Genomic DNA, 22,944 nt, shown 5'->3' on the forward strand with positions numbered 1-22,944 from the left:
GGATGATAAATAGCGAGGATTTGACAGCTATTGGTTTACTATAGGGAGAGTCGGCTTGGTTGATTGCTGTCTCTCCCTCCCTTCTCCTTGTTCTGTGTCATTCGCTCACACTCACAGTAGCCTACACACACAGCCCTTGCTAGAGCATCACCTCTCTCTACCTCCTCTCCATCACACTTCATCAGCTCCGGTTAACAAAGGAGCGTAATTGGGCCAGGTCTGGATCCGACCAGGTCCATAAGGAACGGGTCTAGTTGTCCTCGGCTTCATTCAGAATGGGTCTCTATATATTTTAAAATGTATTTATGCATATCGTCTCCGGATGGGAAAGCCCTAGGTCTATTTTGAAATGTATTTATACATATTGTCTCCGGATGGGAAAGCCCTAGGTCTATTTTGAAATGTATTTATGCATATCGTCTCCGGATGGAAAAACCCTAGGTCTATTTTGAAATGTATTTATGCATATCGTCTCCGGAGGGGAAAGCCCTAGGTCTATTTTGAAATGTATTTATACATATCGTCTCCGGATGGAAAAGCCCTAGGTCTATTTTGAAATGTATTTATGCATATCGTCTCCGGAGGGGAAAGCCCTAGGTCTATTTTGAAATGTATTTATACATATTGTCTCCGGATGGGAAAGCCCTAGGTCTATTTTGAAATGTATTTATGCATATCGTCTCCGGATGGAAAAACCCTAGGTCTATTTTGAAATGTATTTATGCATATCGTCTCCGGAGGGGAAAGCCCTAGGTCTATTTTGAAATGTATTTATACATATCATCTCCGGATGGGAAAGCCCTAGGTCTATTTTGAAATGTATTTATGCATATCGTCTCCAGATGGGAAAGCCCTAGGTCTATTTTGAAATGTATTTATGCATATCGTCTCCGGAGGGGAAAGCCCTAGGTCTATTTTGAAATGTATTTATGCATTTCATCTCCGGAGGGGAAAGCCCTAGGATTATTTTGAAATGTATTTATGCATATCGTCTCCGGAGGGGAAAGCCCTAGGACTATTTTGAAATGTATTTATACATATCGTCTCCGGAGGGGAAAGCCCTAGGACTATTTTGAAATGTATTTATGCATATCGTCTCCGGAGGGGAAAGCCCTAGGACTATTTTGAAATGTATTTATACATACCGTCTCCGGATGGGAAAGCCCTAGGTCTATTTTGAAATGTATTTATGCATATCGTCTCCGGAGGGGAAAGCCCTAGGTCTATTTTGAAATGTATTTATTTATACATACCGTCTCCGGATGGGAAAGCCCTAGGACTATTTTGAAATGTATTTATACATATCGTCTCCGGATGGGAAAGCCCTAGGTCTATTTTGAAATGTATTTATACATATAGTCTCCGGATGGGAAAGCCCTAGGTCTATTTTGAAATGTATTTATACATATCGTCTCCGGAGGGGAAAGCCCTAGGTCTATTTTGAAATGTATTTATACATATCGTCTCCGGAGGGGAAAGCCCTAGGACTATTTTGAAATGTATTTATGCATATCGTCTCCGGAGAGGAAAGCCCTAGGACTATTTTGAAATGTATTTATACATATCTTCTCCGGAGGGGAAAGCCCTAGGACTATTTTGAAATGTATTTATGCATATCGTCTCCGGAGGGGAAAGCCCTAGGACTATTTTGAAATGTATTTATACATACCGTCTCCGGATGGGAAAGCCCTAGGTCTATTTTGAAATGTATTTATGCATATCGTCTCCGGAGGGGAAAGCCCTAGGTCTATTTTGAAATGTATTTATTTATACATACCGTCTCCGGATGGGAAAGCCCTAGGACTATTTTGAAATGTATTTATACATATCGTCTCCGGATGGGAAAGCCCTAGGTCTATTTTGAAATGTATTTATACATATCGTCTCCGGATGGGAAAGCCCTAGGTCTATTTTGAAATGTATTTATACATATCGTCTCCGGATGGGAAAGCCCTAGGTCTATTTTGAAATGTATTTATGCATATCGTCTCCGGATGGGAAAGCCCTAGGTCTATTTTGAAATGTATTCATGCATATCGTCTCCGGATGGGAAAGCCCTAGGTCTATTTTGAAATGTATTTATGCATATCGTCTCCGGATGGGAAAGCCCTAGGTCTATTTTGAAATGTATTTATGCATATCGTCTCCGGATGGGAAAGCCCTAGGTCTATTTTGAAATGTATTTATGCATATCGTCTCCGGATGGGAAAGCCCTAGGTCTATTTTAAAATGTATTTATGCATATCGTCTCCGGATGGGAAAGCCCTAGGACTATTTTTTTTATTGATTGCTACACTTAGGGATGGTACATTTCATGCTAACACCATGCATTTATTTGTGTTTGGAGCACATTATCAGTTTATAAGTTTGTTAGAATGTTAGCAAGCTAAATGTCCTTTACCTTGAGCTAAGAGCACGTGGGGAGCTAAATATGTTCCATACTCGATTATATTTAGAGCAGGATAGCAACCTACATGAAATCATTTGTAATATTGGTAGTAACCATCTGGATGTCACCGTGATACAGTCTGTTGCTCAATGGGGAGAGTTTGCACTACAAATGAGCAACACAACAACACAGGGCACAGTGTATCCTTCGCTCCAGAGTCCCGCTTGCCCGGCGCACTGCTGTCCTGCAGTAACTAACTTAGAGGGAAGCAGCTTGATAGTGTGCTTCTACACCTTCATTGCTTGCTGTTTGGGGTTTTAGGCTGGGTTTCTGTACAGCACTTTGAGATATCAGCTGATGTAAGAAGGGCTATATAAATTGATTTGATTTGGCTAATATCAGGCCAGGGATTTTGCAGTCCAATGAAAACAGAATGATTCTGAACACTCCCAAGTCACAGTTTCTAGACACAAGCATAAACTAGCTAGCTGGGGAGGGCTCATAACGACAACTGACTGAACTGATTCTGTTTGTTCCCCTCTCTTGTTGCTCGACCATACATCATACATTTTAGGCACCAGGCGTGCCTGTATAGCCTCTCCCTCTTGTGAGCTAGTTAGTTAGGTAGTCTTGTTAACTCGATAGCTAGCTAGCTTGTTATCTATGCTGGTTGTTAGCTTGCATAACTGATATGTGTATAATCGTAAGGGACATTTCATGTTTTATGGATAATATTAAAATATACAGCGTGGGGGAGCTCCATTCCTGACATGCTGATCAGATTCAATCAGCCTGCCAGCTAATGTCAGGCATCATTCAGAGCTTAAATGCCCCATGAGCGCATCGCAATCAACGCAGCCACAGGGCTCCTTGATGAGGTAGTTATCGTGCATCTGAACAAATGAATGGATGATGCGTGTTACTTATGATAACCTAGTGACAAAACATTTTTGTTATGTAGTGATCATGAGATAAATCAATGGTAATCTCAACAAAGTGAGGGAATTATCCATTTTTTCCCCTCCATATTTCCTCTCTGGACCACCAGTCGATTTGAGAAGGATGTGAGCCCAACCCCGAAGTTGTTGGATCATCTCTAATGCCAGTCAGCTACATATCCATTCGGGTGTCCGTTCCCTTGAAATAAGCATAGTTCATTTTGCTGCATCGGACATCCGTGTCATTTGCACTAGAGGTTTGATCTACATCACACAAAATAGGAAAAGGTTGAAAAAGGTCCAAACACAGAAGGTCAAGCCAATGACATTTCCAAAACATTGGACTGTTTTGTTTAGGATCCTGTGTGCAGTGCAAGGGGTTTACAAATGTATAGGCCAAATAAGTTGTGATACAACTGGAAATTCAGTGTTTTGTCTTGGGCCAAGTTGGATGTGCCCCAACACTCTTTTCATGACTTGGTAGGTCTAGCCATCATACATGTGGTTACAAACCAAATCATTTACAGTGATTCTTCAACACAATCTTTGCTTAAAGTTCTGACCGGTCCTTGAATATTGTTGCTGTGTGTCAGTGCGGTCACATACCGGTATGAATTGTTTGTGTGCGACTCCATCTATAAGACATTTTATGTCATAATGGAACTTGACAAAGTCATCTTCTTAGCTCTAAATTGAGGGGACATTTAGCAGTGTTGCAGTTGCTTCTCAAAGACTCCATCATCGCCATAGATGAGCTAAAGCATAATAAGAGCCAGTTCGCGCCCATTTTTCTTGCCCACCCAAGAGAGATGCTTCCTATCCTACTCAATAGCCATGTGAGGTGAGAGAAAAGTGCAACTAGCCCAATGAAGCCCTCGAAAATAGCAATGTGACATATTGATTGAAGGAGGTTGGTGTTCCTGTGTGTGTGTGTGTGTGTGTGTGTGTGTGTGTGTGTGTGTGTGTGTGTGTGTGTGTGTGTGTGTGTGTGTGTGTGTGTGTGTGTGTGTGTGTGTGTGTGTGTGTGTGTGTGTGTGTGTGTGTGTGTGTGTGTGTGTGTGTGTGTGTGTGTCCATCTGTGAGTGTGTCCCTGTCTGTGTTCTAGTGGGCGCTTGTGGCAAACAAAACACTAGGCTGGCGGTCAGAGACAATATATGTCCCACAGCTATAGCTGGCCTTGAGGGCTATTGTCATCAGCCTTTTCAGATGTGTCTTTTAAGCGCACCGTGACAAAAAACACAATTAAAGAGTTCCTTTTGCGCCATACGCTTCGTTACCTATCGCCTTTCTCCTCCTATTCGCACATTCACACCAACAGGCATCCTCACATAACTGTTGTCTCTAAGTGAGAGAGCGAGATTCCGATAAAGAGGTGGAAGAAGAAAAATGAAAGGTATGTGACTGAAAGCAAGAGAGAACAAGAGGAGAAGAGTGACAGACAAGAGAAATGGAAGGACAGCGGGACTGAGTGTGAGGTGACACAGCATGACTAGGTTTGCAACATTCTGTGAAGTTTCTACCAGAAATCATAGTTGGAGGATTCTGGATTTCCAGTTTATTCCCTTCTGATTCCGGGAAACCTCCAACCAGGATTACAGGAAAACCAGGGAATTTATTGAAAGTTCCTGGAATTTTGCAACCTTAAGTGTGACAAGTGCTTTGCATTCATCATATAAATATGAAGGACATTGCTCCTCCAGGAGTCCGTGCTTTTAATTTAGGCTTAGCAAGGGATGGTAAAAGTCTCAATTAGAGATAGCTCTCTGTCTCTGTGTGTGTGTGGTGCGTGTGTATGTGTGCGTGCGTGCACCAATGATATCTATTGTGATCAGTATAATGGTTTGGTTATCATGCTGTGAATAATAACATCGCTGAATAAATGGATCTACTATGATTCCCTTTCCTTGAATCCATGAATTGGTGCTGCTTTCTATCGACACAGTTAATGGTTGTAATACTTCAGTTTCCTTCACACCAAGGAGGGCAAACGAAGGGCAGACGATATGGATACATGTCAAGAAAGACAAGAAAGAAATTATTTGTACAGTAAATTGTGGTACAATAATCACCAAAAAAACTACATAATTAGATACCCAAAGCGCAAAATTAGGTACCATGGGACATAATATTCAGCAGTCCACCAGGACCACAACCTGTAGTGGGTACATCACGTTGCACTGTTGCTCAGTATCAACCATATCCTCAATGTGAACCATGAACAGAGCTTTACAGGGTATGAGTGAGGTGTGGTATATGACTGACAGATGTTGACAGGCTTTGGGACGTAACACAATTTGATGGAAGTGGACATGACAGACATGAAGCTGGAGTTTTCATGAGATAAACTTACCTCTCTTCCCTTTCCAATTCATATTAGAAAAAGAGGGAAAGTGAAAGACAGAAATGAGAGAAATTGAGGGCATCTCTGGAACTTTCACTTTAGCATAAAACACTGAAGAGGGTCATCACCGGTTTGATTTACACAAATGGCGAAAACATGGAAAGCGATAGTAATTCAACGTTTTGCCTTTGATAATGCACGTGGGATGCGCTACCTTGACTGGCCACCCACTAGAACTCCAGCGCCAGGCTCCTACCACAAAAGGCCTTATCTCATATGTGGTCGTGACAGATGCAGATTTGCATCCAGTTATAAATAGCTTTGTCGCTCAGAAACAGATGAATCCGCGCTGCCACTTATTAGGCAAATGTATGGTGTTTGTGGACGTCGCACCACTTACAATTGATCAGTTGTAAACCGTACCATAAGAGTGACGTGTGCGTATGGGCTGTGGGCGTTGTTTTGATCTCTTCTCGCCAGAGACATTACTACAGTGTTGGCACTTGATGTGTCATCTTCCACTTTGGCTCACAGCGGCCATCGCAGACACAGGATAGGAATGGGCATCGCCACAATAAGTGGTCACTAGTTCTTAGTGAAATGATCAAGCAATTCCTTCTGGTGTGACACGGGCAAGAATCATTCAAAAATAGAAAGCAATACAGCATTTAAGGTTGCATTTCAACTGAAGTATTTATCTGTGACAAGAGTTGAGTTGTTGTGGCCGGGCGCATGCACACAGACTTCGGTCGCCAGCTGTACAGTGTTTCCTCCGACACATTGGTGCAGCTGGCTTCCAGGTTAAGCGAGCAGTCAGTCAAGAAGCAGTGCGATTTGGCGGGGTCGTGTTTCAGAGGACGCATGGCTCTCGAGTCTCTCCCGAGTCTGCATGAAAGTTGCAGCGATGGGACAAGACTGTAACTACCAATTGAATATCATGAAATTGGGGAGAAAAAGGGGTAAAAGTTCAACAAATTTAAAAAGAGTTAAGTCGTTGTGTTATTGAAGCAAACAAGGCATTGGAGGAGGCCTATACTGACTGCAAAAATGTATTGTTGAAAGACACTGAGATTAGTGACATTTGCATGAAAAAAATCCTTTCTGAAAGAAAGAAATATATTATATATATATATTATGTTTTATGACTTAAAGTGCCTTCAGAAAGTATTCATACCCCTTTACTTATTGCACATTTTGTTGTGTTACAGCCTGAATTTAAGATGGATTAAAAATGTTTTTTTTCTCACCCATCTGCACACCACCGGAGGTTGGTGGCACCTTAATTGGAGAGAATGGGCTTATGGTAATGACTGGAGCGGAATCAGTAGAATGGTATCAAATACACTACCGTTCAAATGTTTGGGATCACTTAGAAATGTCCTTGATTTTGAAAGAAAAGCACATTTTTTTGCCCATTACAATAATATCAAATTGATCATAAATACAGTGTAGACATTGTTAATGTTGTAAATTGCTATTGTAGCTGGAAACGGCAGATATTTTATGAAATATCTACATAGGCGTACAGAGGCCCATTATCAGCAACCATCACTCCTGTGTTCCAATGGCACGATGTGTTAGCTAATCCAAGTTAAGCAATTTAATCGGCTAATTGATCATTAGAAAACCCTTTTGCAATTATGTTAGCACAGCTGAAAACTGTTGTTCTGATTAAAGAAGCAATACAACTGGCCTCCTTTAGACTAGTTGAGTATCAGCATTTGTGGGTTCGAAATACAGGCTCAAAATGGCCAGAAGGCCAGCATCACGGAGTCACCTCTTCACTGTTGACGTTGAGACTGGTGTTTTGCGGGTACTATTTAATGAAGCTGCCAGTTGAGGACTTGTGAGGCGTCTATTTCACAAACTAGACACTCTAATGTACTTGTCCTCTTGCTCAGTTGTGCACTGGGGCCTCCCACTCCTCTTTCTATTCTGGTTAGGGCCAGTTTGCTCTGTTCTGTGAAGGTAGTGCACAGCGTTGTACGAGATCTTCAGTTTCTTGATGAATCACAGCTGTAATAGTTGCCAAAGGTGCTTTTACAAAGTATCGACTCAGGGGTAATAATATGTATGTAAAAGAGATATTTCTGTATTTCATTTTCAATACATTAGCATTTTTTGTCATCATGGGGTAGTGTGTAGATCAGTGACAAAAAAAAATATATTTAAAACATTTTGAAATCAGGCTGTAACACAACAAAATGTGGAAAAAGTCTAGGGGTATGAATACTTTCTGAATACACTGTGGTAAGTGTTGTGATGCTAAAGCTCTGTGCACATCAGGGTTTGGGTCAATTTGAAATTTCTGAATTTAATTTAATTTAATTCAAACAATGAATTTGAATTGGCCTAACCCCACAGGAAGCAGAACTTGAATTGAATTTGATTCAAAGCAATTCAACTGAGACATGAAAGTCTCATTCATTTGACAAATATTTTATCAAAATGATATGCCTTTTATTAATATAAAGAATACAAATTCCATTTCAAATATCAGTTTGATTATAACTCAAAGATGTCAAGTAGTATTTTTCTTTGTCATGAGATGTTAGATTGTTCCCTTCCATACGGTTTGATCTATTGCATTCTAGGATGTTTTCTTCTTCTTATAAATAAAAACATACCTAAACGTAATACCCACTCTAGAATGCCTTCCTAGCCAATCAGAAACAATAATTCAACAATGCTGTGGCATAACAATTATTATAGAAAACCCACAACATGATTTCAATATTACTTTAAATTGTTTTAGGATAAAAATGGAATGTTTCAACCTTAAGCTAAATGGTATTGGTACTATGGTGATGTGTATAATGAATAAACGGTGTGTGGGTGTGTTGTGAGGGTGATGCTGATCTGTTTCACCTGTCTTTGGGATTGTCTTCACCACCTCCAAGTGTCGCCCATCTTCCCCATTATCCTCTGTGTATTTATATCTGTGTTCTCTGTTTGTCTGTTGCCAGTTTGTTTTGTTTCGTCAAGCCAACCAGTGTTTTCCCTCTGTTCCTGTCTCTTGAGTGTTCCTGTTTTCTAGTTTTCCCGGTGTTGACCATTTCGCCCTGCACCCTGAGCCTGCCTGCCGTCCTGTACCTTTGTACTATCTGGATTACTGACCTCTGCCTACCCTTGACCTGTCTTTGCCTGCCCCTGTTGGATTAATAAACTGTTGTTAATTCGACATTGTCTGCATCTGCGTCTTACCTTGAAACAGGATAGTTAGTCTGGCGGAATGGTCCTACCTCTGAATGGTGCTCATCATTCTGCTGCAGGACCTCAATACAAAGTTCTCCCAGTCGCATCATGTCCTCCAACCTCTTCTCCGTGGCAGCTTGAGCATCAGCTGTTACATTAGCACACAGACATTCCAACACTGTGACACCAGCACACTAAAACACTAACTAGCACCCTGTACACTGTATTAGGAACACTGACAAACACTGCATATACTTTAACAAAGCCAAACACAAACACATGACAGTGAAATACGACACAGTAACATCACCACACATGAGCTGGGCTTGCACATACCCTCGATCTGAGCGTGTTTGGTCAGCTGGGAGTAGTTGACAAGGGCAGCTTTCTCCAAACACTTCTGGACTACCTTCCTCATCTCATCAGGAGGAACCGGTGTGGTGATGTCCTTCATCAAAAGCTAGAATTATCCAAACACAGTCATAAGCCTAATGCCAAACACAACAAAACTGACTACTAGATCCTTAAAAGAGTGACCCAAAACCTGTTTAGAGTGGACGGCAACAAGGATATCCCAACACATTCTGGTCAACACAACTATCTGCAGTTTGAAGAATACAAAAACAATGTAAACTCAAAAGAATAACAACAGACTTAGACAGCAGACATAGCTTTCAAGCACAACATACCCTCTCTAGTAGGGAGAGTGTCGCTTTGAGGGCCCCCTCTGGTCGTCCAAAGGGGAAACAGTACCTGTAGATACAAGTGTGAGTGGACATCGCATCTACACCATTTTCAAGAAAGATACTGTGGAATGCTTGATGTTTGAAAGGACGCCAATGCACGACATTTCACAAAAAAAAACATTTATTGACTATAGCCTACTGCATTCTTTGATTAGACAATGACCGGCACAAATATGTAGGTCAAATCTGTGGGTGATCAAAATCAAATCAAATTGTATTTGTCACATGCTTCGTAAACAACAAGTGTGGACTAACATTGAAATGCTAGTCCTTAACAAAGTAGTGGTCAGAAGTGGGAGGCAAATGCCCATGACCACACATGTATTGCCTGCATGGCTCTCGGAACTCTGGTGATCTTGATTTGTTCTGTAATAATGGACTGGAAACAAGCAAATAGATGCTGACCTACAGGGCAATCTCTCTCCCAAATGGATATATCATATCTTCAGTGGATTTGAGGTGGTCCCTGTCAAACATGTCCCTTCGTGCGTGGTGAGGAATTACCAAACAACTCTTATAGCCCTTAATCAACTTCGCTGTGGTCCCCCTTAATCCTGAACTATATGCTCCCTGTTCCTGTCTGCTGCATATTAGCATAATCCCAACATTGTCTAGGCTATTGTTTACTGCCATTAGCCTATTGTTGAGGAGTGTTGCTATTGACCCCCGCTGCTTTCAACAGCCCCCTACCAACTTATTGTCCTCATCTACCCTCTTTCCTCCTTGGGACCAGATGGAGGGCCCTTCACAGGCGTTGAACAAACCATCCTTCAAGGTCTGGATCTGTTTCCATGGTCCTGACAATAAGGCCATACAATGCAATAATGGTGAATGGCAGCACACAGATAATAATAATAATAATTTGGTGGGTGCTGAAACTTTTCCTATTTCAAGTGTGTATTGATTACGGGAATTGATGTTTTTTTTTTTTTTTTTGCATATCTCAACTCTCCTGAGACAACATCGGAGAATGGGGTCATGACTAGGGTCTGCCATTATCAACAGCGACCCTGGACCAATTAGGGTTAAGTGTCTTGCTCAAGGGCACATCAACAAATGTCGCACCTTGTCGGCTCTAGGATTTGAACTAGCGACCTTTCAGTTACTGGCCCAACGCTCTAACTGTTAGGCTTACTGTATATTGGACCAAAAATCCAATATACAGTATTTCACACTTGTTTAAATGTGATGAAAGTTCTTATTATACTCAGTTACAAGTGCATTACTGAGAAATATTATGACATACCATCGTGTGTAATCACGTCAATCGTAGAGGAAGTAGTACCTAAAATGGATGATCTGGTTGTCCAATAGACTCAGGAGACGGCCTCTTATGTCCTCAAACTGTTCTCTCTCTTCCTCAGTCACTGTGCTCATTCCATCCGGCCTAAAAAAAAAATACACATACAAATTCTTGATGATCATTTCATTAAAGGGGCAATCTGCAGTCCAAACAACAACAAAATACACCAACACTTGTTGGGGTACATGGCTTAGGGATGGGGTTGGAGAAAACTAACCAATCTCAAATTCATAGACTGTGCTATGGATGCAAGGGCTGACCATAAATTAAATCAAAATTATACTTTTAACCATGTTTTGAAGCTATACAGGGTTTGTTTACAATGCTATGGTTTACAAACAATAGAATAAAACAAGCTTATATTTTGGGGTTCTGATGAGGTTAGACAGTTGAACTAAGCTCATGAGGTCTTTATGAGTAATATTCAAGAATCAATGGCTGTATATCATTCATTTTAAAGTCTGAAAATGGATGTAGCAATTGCAGATTGCCCTTTTAAGGTTAGCAATGAACCCATTCCCTTCTTGCCTCTGTATGAATAGGCACTCTGGGGAAAGAGAAGAAAATGCAATCACTACCCAGACTGCTAACCTTGACTTCCAGGGCTATTTTCAGATGAACGAGATAGGCGTGCCCTCAAAACGACACTCACTTTCACCGGGAAGAGTGGGGGAGAGGTTGTCTGTGTTGTGCTTATAAAAGCCTATGCAGTGAGCTCCTGACCATGATGTATTAGCCTCTAACAGGGGAGAATGACAGGCATCTGCAACAATATTCGTGACTTGAAGTTTGAAATGAAAACTAAGTCGAAACGGAGAAACTGATCTGTGTATTGCATATGAAGAATTTACTAATTGTTTGTGTGTTTTTGTTGTTGTCTGTTTTTACTCTGCCAAGTGACTACTAGAAAACAAAAACCTCTAAGATAATTATAGAATAAATTAGTGTAAACCATCCTATCAAAAATGTGCCTGGTTTTAGAGTAAAAAAATGTATCACACATTTGAAATGTACAAAGGTAATTGGCTGTAATAAATGACTTTGTAAAAAAAAATTTTTGCGCAAGAAATGTAGTGACAATACAGTTTACAGTTGAAGACGGAAGTTTACAGGTTGGAGTCATTAAAACTAGTTTTTCAACCACTCCACAAATTTCTTGTTAACAAACTATAGTTTTGGTAAGTCAGTTAGGACATCTACTTTGTGCATGACACAAGTAATTTTTCCAACAATTGTTTACAAACAGATTATTTCACTTATAATTCCCTGTATCACAATTCCAGTGGGTCAGAAGTTTACATACACTAAGTTGACTGTGCCTTTAAACAGCTTGGAAAATTCCAGAAAATGATGTCATGGCTTTAGAAGCTTCTGACATCATTTGAGTCAATTGGAGGTGTACCTATGGATGTATTTCAAGGCCTACCTTCAAACTCATTGCCTTTTTGCTTAACATCATCCAAAAATCTAAAGAAATCATTCTCTCTACTATTATTCTGATAGTTCACATTCTGAAAATAAAGTGGTGATCCTAACAGACCTAAAACAGGGAATTCTGCTCCATGACCACTACCCTTGTGTACCGTCCTCCTAAAGCTAATTAATCATTCCTGTCTGAACAACTCACCATTGCTGGCTCCCTCCATAAGCAGAAATGGTTCAGAACTCTGCAGCCCAACTCCTTACCTACACTAAGTCCTGGCAAAAAAAAAATCACCCCATCTGCTGTGAACTCCACTAGCTCTCTGTCTCCCACCGTGTTATGACAAGATCCTCCTTCTGACCAACAAAGCTCATCACCACCTTGTCCCCCTTTACCTCTCTGACCTTCTTCATCTACCAACCCATACGCTCATTCCGCTCCACCACAGCAGGCCACCTTGCCTTTCTCAGTTCCAAGCTCCAGCAACAGGGCTCTCTCTCTCTCTCTCTCTCTCTCTCTCTCTCTCTCTCTCTCTCTCTCTCTCTCTCTCTCTCTCTCTCTCTCTCTCTCTCTCTCTCTCTCTCTCTCTCTCTCTCTCTCTCTCCTCTCTCTCTCTCTCTCTCTCCTCTCTCCTCTCTCCCTCTCTCTCTCTCCTCTCCCTCTCCCTCTCTCCTCCCTCTCCCTCTCTCCCTCTCTCTCTCTCGTTGTTTTAATGTTTAGTTTCTACAATTGTAAAGTGACTCTGGGCCAGTGAAAATCACTATTTAAGTCCCATGTATTATTATTATGAAGATAAGGCCGTCACTTCAACTCCTTTACGCTTAATTACCAAAAGGCCCTGGTCTACAATGAAAGCAGCCCTCTCTTCACAACCACACTTGTAAGGACAACTTGTAAACCCTGTTGTTCCCTAAATCTGTCAATTCATTAACCCCCCCCGGCTGCAACCCCCTTTAACAAGCACCAGCTAATCGCAAAGGAACACAAAAAGGATAGCGCTAGGAGGGGTGGGTGAGTGTGCTCACTCATGTGATGGCAAAGGACATTTTCTTTCATGTCGAGGTAAAAAGAAGGCAGTGGATTTCTTGTTCAGTTCCTCCCTCACACTCCAGCCCAAATGTCCAGCTGAAGGTATAAGGGTCATGTTTTGCAGCTTCCCCATCTTCAGCCTTTGGCCAAACACTAAGCCTCACACACTCGACCTTAGTCCCAGTCCATGGATCCTGAGAGCTGACCAGTTGCTGAAATTGAATTATACAAATATAATAACATTAACACAAGCAAAACACCAGATTGCAAGGTTGGTCAAAACCGACAGTTTTGTAGTATGGAGTCAGATAAGAAATAGACTCTCACTTCAGTTGTTCAGTCCTCTGATACATAACACCTCTATGTTGACATCCTTGTCACATTCAAAGTGTACCAGCATTCTAAGCCAGCGTTGTTTAACCAAAAATGGTTGGCAACAGGGTAAAATACCCTGATAGGCCATTCAAATATAAAGTATAGCCCCTGTGCTTGTAACTGGCTTTCCCATAATAGCTTTTCTCTGACTGCTATCAAATCCAATCAAACTTCCCGTCATGCTTGGCTGCACACGTCAGAGTTGGATGCAGTGCAACAGCTTGTCGAGGGCAGAGGCATTGTTGCTGCTAAATGAAGCGAGCGTGTTTGAGTGGAGGCTAAACGCTGACCCCCACTCACAAAGGGTTAACAGGCTCCAGGATGGGGCTGTAGGTTACTGTCAGGGTGTTTACAGTGGATATGGCTCATCTGTAAGTGTTGACTGTCATGTTCGAACACGCTCCAAACCTCAGGATCTCTGGGTTAATCACATCCGATGGAGTGGGCGTCATCTGACGGTGAGGTAGCGGCCATGCGTGGCAGGGCACTGTGTGTGTCTCCTCCCTTTAGCAGCCTGGGGAACGGGGATGGGTGACAGTTAGGAGACACGGGATGGGTGGCATGGGGGAGTCGGGGTTGCAGAAGTAAAAGCTCCTGTCACATTCTGAGCTCATGAGAGCCGGACATCTTTGAGAAGCAGGGGGATAGGAAGTGACAGGTAAGAGAGAGGTGAGCAGGAGATGATGTGTCCACTGTCACTTTCCACACGGCTCATAACAGCTCACAGTGCTGCCCTTTGGCCCTCCTTGCCATGGACTCCTTTAGCCTTGCTCTGCTCCCAAACACACCTGTCTCCGTGAAGATGGAAGCCAAACCTGCACGAACCCATGGCGGTGGGAAAGCTCAATCAAAAGTCAATCAAAACCAGTGATCCACAAACGTTGTTTCAAAGTTAGCAAGGACAACTTTTTTTCCAGAAATCACAAGCCACATTCACAAACATTGTACACAGAGTGTTACATAGAGACTTACATTATCTGGTAGAAATTTAATTTTGTGCAACAGCCTCTAACCAATTAACTGAGAACCTAAAAATGACAGCTCTGATAAGGAAATATTATCCTCAAATCAACCAATTCTTTGACAACTATTGGTCTCCAAGTGCATAGGCTAATCCCAAAATGCAGGGGTACGCGCACACACACACACACATCACAAAGAAAGGGCATGTGTTTTTGTACACAGTAGATCTGACAGATTTCATATAATTAATATATTTTTTAAATAAAGTACACATTCGCCAAGGTCCTTCACCTTTGTTTAGAAACAGGACCAGCACTTTTGACAAGACAAGAAGATTGCTTAAGGCTGTTGCATAAAACTACCTCCATTCTCTCGGTCTGTGGCCTCATGCTACTCAATGCCTCCTCTCCATTCCACACCCCCCCAGGCAACATGGAGACTACTGAATAGGCATCAATTATTCAAATTAGGGCTCCAACTGACAAAAAGCCAGTTCCAGCAATCTCTCACATTTATACGTGGTGATTACTTAGAGAGGCTAATCATTACTGTTCTAATTTGCTAAATTACTGAGCAAAGAGAGAAAGCACATATATTAGCATTTATCACAGGGGAAGTCAAGCAGGGGTTATTTGAGGTAAGTGGGAAACTATTAGCCGTAAGAGAACAGTAAATAGGGAACAGAGTGGAGCTGTTAAGCCGACAAGTGGCCAAGGTATACTGCTAATATCGGATTAAATACAATAAACTAATAACTTGTGCCTTTGAGAAAATGACCAATGGATACGTGTTAGTGTTAAACATCCTGAAAATATTATGATATAATATATATATAATATATATATAATAATATAATAATATTATTATATTTGATTATAACTATTTGTTGGATGTGAAACATTTTCTGGATGCAAAGACCTAGTTTACATACACTTAGGTTGGAATCATTATAACTAGTTTACATACACTTAGGTTGGAATCATTATAACTAGTTTACATACACTTAGGTTGGAATCATTATAACTAGTTTACATACACTTACGTTGGAATCATTATAACTAGTTTACATACACTTAGGTTGGAATCATTATAACTAGTTTACATACACTTAGGTTGGAATCATTATAACTAGTTTACATACACTTAGGTTGGAATCATTATAACTAGTTTACATACACTAAGGTTGGAATCATTATAACTAGTTTACATACACTTAGGTTGGAATCATTATAACTAGTTTACATACACTTAGGTTGGAATCATTATAACTAGTTTACATACACTTAGGTTGGAATCATTATAACTAGTTTACATACACTTAGGTTGGAATCATTATAACTAGTTTACATACACTTAGGTTGGAATCATTATAACTAGTTTACATACACTTAGGTTGGAATCATTATAACTAGTTTACATACACTTAGGTTGGAATCATTATAACTAGTTTACATACACTTAGGTTGGAATCATTATAACTAGTTTACATACACTTAGGTTGGAATCATTATAACTAGTTTACATACACTTAGGTTGGAATCATTATAACTAGTTTACATACACTAAGGTTGGAATCATTATAACTAGTTTACATACACTTAGGTTGGAATCATTATAACTAGTTTACATACACTTAGGTTGGAATCATTATAACTAGTTTACATACACTTAGGTTGGAATCATTATAACTAGTTTACATACACTAAGGTTGGAATCATTAGAACTAGTTTACATACACTAAGGTTGGAAGCATTATAACTAGTTTACATACACTAAGGTTGGAATCATTATAACTAGTTTACATACACTTAGGTTGGAATCATTATAACTAGTTTACATACACTTAGGTTGGAATCATTATAACTAGTTTACATACACTTAGGTTGGAATCATTATAACTAGTTTACATACACTTAGGTTGGAATCATTATAACTAGTTTACATACACTTAGGTTGGAATCATTATAACTAGTTTACATACACTTAGGTTGGAATCATTATAACTAGTTTACATACACTTAGGTTGGAATCATTATAACTAGTTTACATATAATGATTCCAACCTAAGTGTATGTAAACTAGTTATAATGATTCCAACCTAAGTGTAAATAGTTTACATACACTTAGGTTGGAATCATTATAGCTAGTTTGATTCCAACCTAAGTGTATGTAAACTAGTTATAATGATTCCAACCTTAGTGTATGTAAACTAGTTATAATGATTCCAACCTAAGTGTATGTAAACTAGTTATAATGATTCCAACCTAAGTGTATGTAAACTAGTTACACTTAGGTTGGAATCATTATAACTAGTTTACATACACTTAGGTTGGAATCATTATAACTAGTTTACATACACTTAGGTTGGAATCATTATAACTAGTTTACATACACTTAGGTTGGAATCATTAAAACTCGTTTTACAACCACTCCACAAATGTCTTGTTAACAAACTACAGTTTTGGTAAGTCAGTTAGGACATCTACTTTGTGCATGACACAAGTCATTTTTCCAACAATTGTTTACAAACAGATTATTTCACATATACTTCTGTATCACAATTCCAGTGGGTCAGAAGTTCACATACACTAAGTTGACTGTGCCTTTAAACAGCTTGGAAAATTCCAGAAAATTATGTAATGGCTTTAGAAGCTTCTGATAGGCTAATTTACATAATTTGAGTCAAATGGAGGTGTACCTGTGGATGTATTTCAAGGTCTACCTTCAAACTCAGTGCCTCTTTGCTTGACATCATTGGGAAGTCTAAAGAAATCAACCAAGACCTCATAAAAAAATTGTAGACCTCCATAAGTCTGGTTCATCCTTGGGAGCAATTTCCAAACACCTGAAGGTACAACGTTCATTTGTACAAACAATAGTACGCAAGTATAAACACCATGGGACCATGCAGCCATCATACCGCCCAGGAAGGAGACACATTCTGTCTACTTGAGATGAACGTACTTTGGTGCGAAAAGTGCAAATCAATCCCAGAACAATCGCAAAGAACCCTGTGAAGATGCTGGAGAAAACAGGTACAAAAGTATCTATATCCACAGTAAAACGAGTCCTATATCGACATAACCTGAAAGGACGCTCAACGAGGAAGAAGCCACTGCTCCAAAACTGCCATAAAAAGCCAGACTACGGTTTGCAACTGCACATGGGGACAAAGATCACACTTTCTGAAGAAATGCGACCATTGTTATATAATGACCATCATTATGTTTGGAGGAAAAAGGAGGAGGCTTGCAAGCGGAAGAACATCATCCCAACCGTGAAACACGGGGGTGGCAGCATCATGTTGTGGGGGTGCTTTGCTGCAGGAGGGACTGGTGCACTTCACAAAATAGATGGCATCATGAGAATGGGAAATTATGTGGATATATTGAAGCAACATCTCAAGACATCAGTCAGGAAGTTAAAGTTTGGTCACAAATGGGTCTTCGAAATGGACAATGACCCCAAGCATACTTCCAAAGTTGTGGCAAAATTGCTTATGGACAACAAAGTCAAGGTATTGCAGTGGCCATCACAAAGCCGTGACCTCAATCCTATAGAAAATTTGTGTGCAGAACTGAAAAAGCGTGTACAAGCAAGGAGGCCTACAAACCTGACTCAGTTACACCAGCTCGGTAAGGAGGAATGGGCAAAAAATCCCCCAACTTATTGTGGGAATCTTGTGGAAGGTTACCCGAAACGTTTGACCAAAGCTAAACAATTTAAAGGCAATACTACCAAATACTAATTGAGTGTATGTGTGCTGCCATCCTGTTAGAAGGTAACAGATTATTTTATTACAATGGTTAAATTGGATTTTCATTGTGTTCAATGGTGTTATTTGCCCCCTAGTGGCGCTTTCTGGTACTTAGAAAGACGACGCAAATAGGAAGTACAGAATTTGTTTTGCACGCATAGAAACAGCTACAAACAACGCTACGGTGCAGGTCTTTCAATGTAGTTATTTCTTGTCACGCTTCAGCCCTGGAAAAATATTTGTTTGCAAGTTCGATTCAAGCATTTAGCTAATGATGATAATCTTGTTATTGATAGAGTTGCTTACATATCAATGTTGGTTGCATTTACTCACAAATTGCAATGCATTTAATGTATGTCGTTAGCTGTATTACTTTGCTCATGCGTCATGCAAACAAATTGTAAAATGTACAATACTGTAGTTTTGTTACTGTTTCTAGTGTAATATGCTTTGTTATTCTACATTGATGGTTATACATTATTAGAGTAATGAAAGGAGCCAATTACCATATGGTTATTAGCTATATGGTTTGGCATCATGCCAAATGCATGGTACCTTAGCGCGTGCTTTGTATTTATGCAACTTCAAATGTTTAATGTACAGCTACAGTATGTCGGTGTGAATTGAACACTAAAGTATATTCTTTTCTGTATTTTGCAGTTTCACAACATAAACGTTTTCAATATATTCATTCAAGAAAAGTCACGCCTTGGGAGTTTTATTGAAGACTTAGTTGTTAGCTACCTGTCTAGTTTTGCATGGGAACATAACTCAAGGGCAGAATAGTATGTAAACTTCTGACCCACTGGGAATGTGATGAAAGAAATAAAAGCTGAAATAAATCATTCTCTCTACTATTATTCTGACATTTCACATTCTTAAAATAAAGTGGTGATCCTAACTGACCTAAGACAGGGAATTTTTACTAGGATTAAATGTCAGGAATTGTGAAAAACTGAGTTTAAATGTATTTGGCTCAGGTGTATGTAAACTTCTGACTTCAACTGTAAGTGTGAAATGCCTTTGTTCGTCATTTATCTCCGTGGGAACCAAGTCTTCTTGGAAAGTTGTTGGCCTTCCGGCTGTATGGCTCTGATTGTCCGAAAGGGGTCTGCCTTTCCTGTCTTCTGTTGTTGTTCACTCTGGAAGATAACCAGCCATGCCAACGATTCCCATTGGTGATGAGCGTAATAGGATAGTCTCACTTAGATTCGCTTTTCTCAATATCTGACTTAGACCGCTAATCAGCTATACCAGTGATTGTCTGAGGTGAGCTTCTCACCTCTTCCTCCTCGTGTTGGTATTCAGGATTCGGACATGAGCTACAGCTACATTAAAATTTGTAGCTCTCGCCTCACGTTTCCTGGTCTAATGTTCATTTCGTTACAAAGGCTTTTTATGTACTCTGGCCAAAAGGGGTGTTCCGTCATGCTGACAAGCTCTCTGACCTCACTCGGGGCGTGGCTATTTACTGTGCAAAGGATACGATTAGAAGTGATCTCTTATCACTCCTAAAATCACAGTCCTCTCTTAACAGAAATACTTTCCTCATTTTTCATATTATATGTACAACATATTGGATGAAACTTGACATATAAAGGGGGTATTCTTTCCAAGTTACAGTATTTGGTCCATAGTTTTTAATAACATCACAAAATGAAAAACAATATGACATTAATTGTCTCCATCTCCCAACTGACCATTTCTCACATTCCCCATGTTAGAATTATTGTTCCATTGTCCACTTTTGGACGTTAGAGTTTTGGGCGGCAAAAGTGTCTGTGTCAAAGGCATTCCTTTAGTTGATACCAAAGGGTAAAGAGATAGTTCTCTCCTGCTTAATTTATGACAGAGTGTGAACGGTCAACCATCCAGCAGCTCTCCCTCCCCTCTGTGGGAGAGAGAGAGGCCTGGTTACTGTTACCCTCCCACCAGTCTGATCTGACCCATTCTGATCCTCACAGGACAGTCACCTACCAGACCGAGGCCCTTCTTCCCCGATTGCTCAGTTTGGCCATGCGGACAGCTCTAGAGAGAGTCTTGGTGGTTCCAAACTTCTTCAATTTAAGAACGATGGAGGCCACTGTGTTCTTGGGGACCTTCAATTTTTTTTCTACCCTTCCCCAGATCGGTCCCTCGACACAATCCTGACTCGGAGCTCTACGGATAATTCCTTCAACCTCATGGCTTAGTTTTTAGCTCTGACATGTACTGTCATCTGTGGGACCTTATATAGACAGGTATGTGCCTATCCAAATCATGGTGGACTCCAATCAAGTTGTAGAAACATCTCAAGGATAAGCAATGGAAACAGGATGCACCTGAGCTCAATTTCAAGTCTCATAGCAAAGGGTCTGAATATTTATGTAAATAAGGTTTTTCTGTATAAGAAAAATAAAATAATAATAATAATGTTTCCACTTTGTCATTATGGGGTATAGTGTGTAGATTTATGAGATTTTATTTTATTTTAATCCATTTTAGAAAAAGGCTGTAATGTAACAAAATTAGGAAAAGGGGAATGGGTCTGAATACTTTCCAAATGCACTGTCTGTGTGTAGGGGCAAAGAATGGAAGTGTGTGAACAACATCGAGTCTTTTTACGAGTTATTGATATTGTTTTCTTGACACTGACCATCTGAAGCTCCGGAGACAACATTTCAGTTAATCAAACAGTAAAAACAGTATACTACACTTTTGTAACTTGTTTGTGGAGCTTGTCAATGTATGTACCTGTTGCCATGAATGTGGGAGGCGCAGAAAGCATAGCTGTAATGCAGGAGGGTGGGGTCGACCAGGACGTCGTTCCCAGAGTACTCCATCAGGTCCCGGAGGTAGCTGAGGTGGCGGTGGCAACCCCTCACACCGTAGCGGGCGCAGTACTCATCCAGTACAAACACCTGACCTGGACTGAACCATCCCTGTGGACACAAACAGAAGACAGGCTAGAGAGGACAGCTTTGAGTTATTGGGGAGCCTGCCACAGATGGTCTCTGACTGGAATCTGTTGAAAACAATTGATAGATAATTATGGCTTCTTTTTTGGGGGCCGGAGATTGGAATTCCGAACTACTTACACACATTTGAATATACTTGTAAAAGGATGGGAGCAGATAAGTAGGGAGAAGAATAAAGGGATTCGACATGTGTAGGGCTGATGTGGGTATCGAACCATGATCCCCACCACAGCGGGGGATGTACAGTGCATTCAGAAAGTATTCATACCCCTTCACTTTCACATTTTGTTTCATTACAGCCTTATTCTAAAATGGATTAAATTGTTTTTTGCCCCCTCAATCTACACACAATACCCCATAATGACAAAGCAAAAAAAAATTTTAAATTTTTTTTTTGAAATGTTTGCTAATTTATACAAAATGTAAAATTTACATAAGTATTCAGACCCTTTACTCAGTACTGTGTTGAAGTACCTTCGACAGAGATTACAGCCTGAAGTCTTCCTGGGTATAATGCTACAAGCTTGGCACACCTATATTTGGGGAGTTTCTCCTATTCTTCTCCGCAGATCCTCTTAAGCTCTGACAGGTTGGATGGGGAGTGTTGCAGCACAGCTATTTTCAGGTCTCTCCAGAGATGTTAGATCGGGTTAAAGTCCAGCCTCTGGCTGGGCCTCTCAAGGACATTCAGAGACTTGTACCGAAGCCATTCCTGCATTGTCTTGGCTGAGTGCTTTGGGTCGTTGTCCTGTTGGAAGGGGAACCTTCGACTCAGTCTGAGGTCATGACCTCTCTGGAGCAGGGTTTTCATCAAAAATCTCTCTGTAATTTGCTCCATCTTTGCCTCGATCCTGACTTGTCTCCCAGTCCCTGGTGCTGAAAAACATCCCCACAGCATGATGCTGCCACTACCAAGCTTCACCGTAGGGAGTGTGCCAGGTTTCCTCCAGACATGACGCTTGGCATTCAGGCCAAAGATTTCAATCTTGGTTTCATCAGACCAGAGAATATTGTTTCTCATGGTCAGAGTCTTTAGATGCCTTTTGGCAAACTCCAAGTGGGCTATGATGTGCCTTTTACTGAGGAGTAGCTTCCACTCAGTTATGCTGGGCAGTCAACTCTAGGAAGAGTCTTGGTAGTTCCAAACATCTTCCATTTAAGAATGGTGGAGGCCACTGCGTTATTGGGGACCCTCAATGATGCATACATTTTTTGGTACCCTTCCCCAGATCTGTGGCTGGACACAATCCTGTCTCGGAGCTCTATAGACAATTCCTTCGACATCATGGCTTGGTTTTTCTTCTGACATGCACGGTCAACTGTGGAACTTTATATAGACAGGTGTGTGCCTTTCCAAATCATGTCCAATCAATTGATTTGACCGCAGGTGGACTCCAATTAAGTTGCAGAAACATCTAAAGGATGATCAATGGAAACAGGATATAGCTGAGCTCAATTTCATGTCTCATAGCAAAGGGTTAGAATACTTATGTAAATAAGGTATGTCTGTTTTATTTCATTTTAAATG

The 22,944-nt window shown here is 40.6% G+C and overlaps 1 protein-coding gene across 1 annotated transcript in view; it reads right to left on the reverse strand.

Annotated features, from left to right (window-relative positions):
• The window catches only part of LOC124039020 (calcium-dependent secretion activator 2-like), a 247,437-nt gene that overhangs the window by 63,673 nt on the left and 160,820 nt on the right, over positions 1-22,944 (reverse strand). The window contains exons 13-17 of the mRNA XM_046354908.1: positions 21,193-21,380; positions 10,895-10,996; positions 9,553-9,616; positions 9,200-9,323; positions 8,911-9,011 (exon numbers count right to left, since the gene is read on the reverse strand). Coding sequence (XP_046210864.1) covers positions 8,911-9,011; positions 9,200-9,323; positions 9,553-9,616; positions 10,895-10,996; positions 21,193-21,380 — 579 coding nt within the window. The remainder of the gene's footprint in view (positions 1-8,910; positions 9,012-9,199; positions 9,324-9,552; positions 9,617-10,894; positions 10,997-21,192; positions 21,381-22,944) is intronic.

This window comes from Oncorhynchus gorbuscha, linkage group LG01 (genome assembly GCF_021184085.1).
Source record: "Oncorhynchus gorbuscha isolate QuinsamMale2020 ecotype Even-year linkage group LG01, OgorEven_v1.0, whole genome shotgun sequence".
Taxonomy (NCBI): Eukaryota; Metazoa; Chordata; class Actinopteri; order Salmoniformes; family Salmonidae; genus Oncorhynchus; species Oncorhynchus gorbuscha.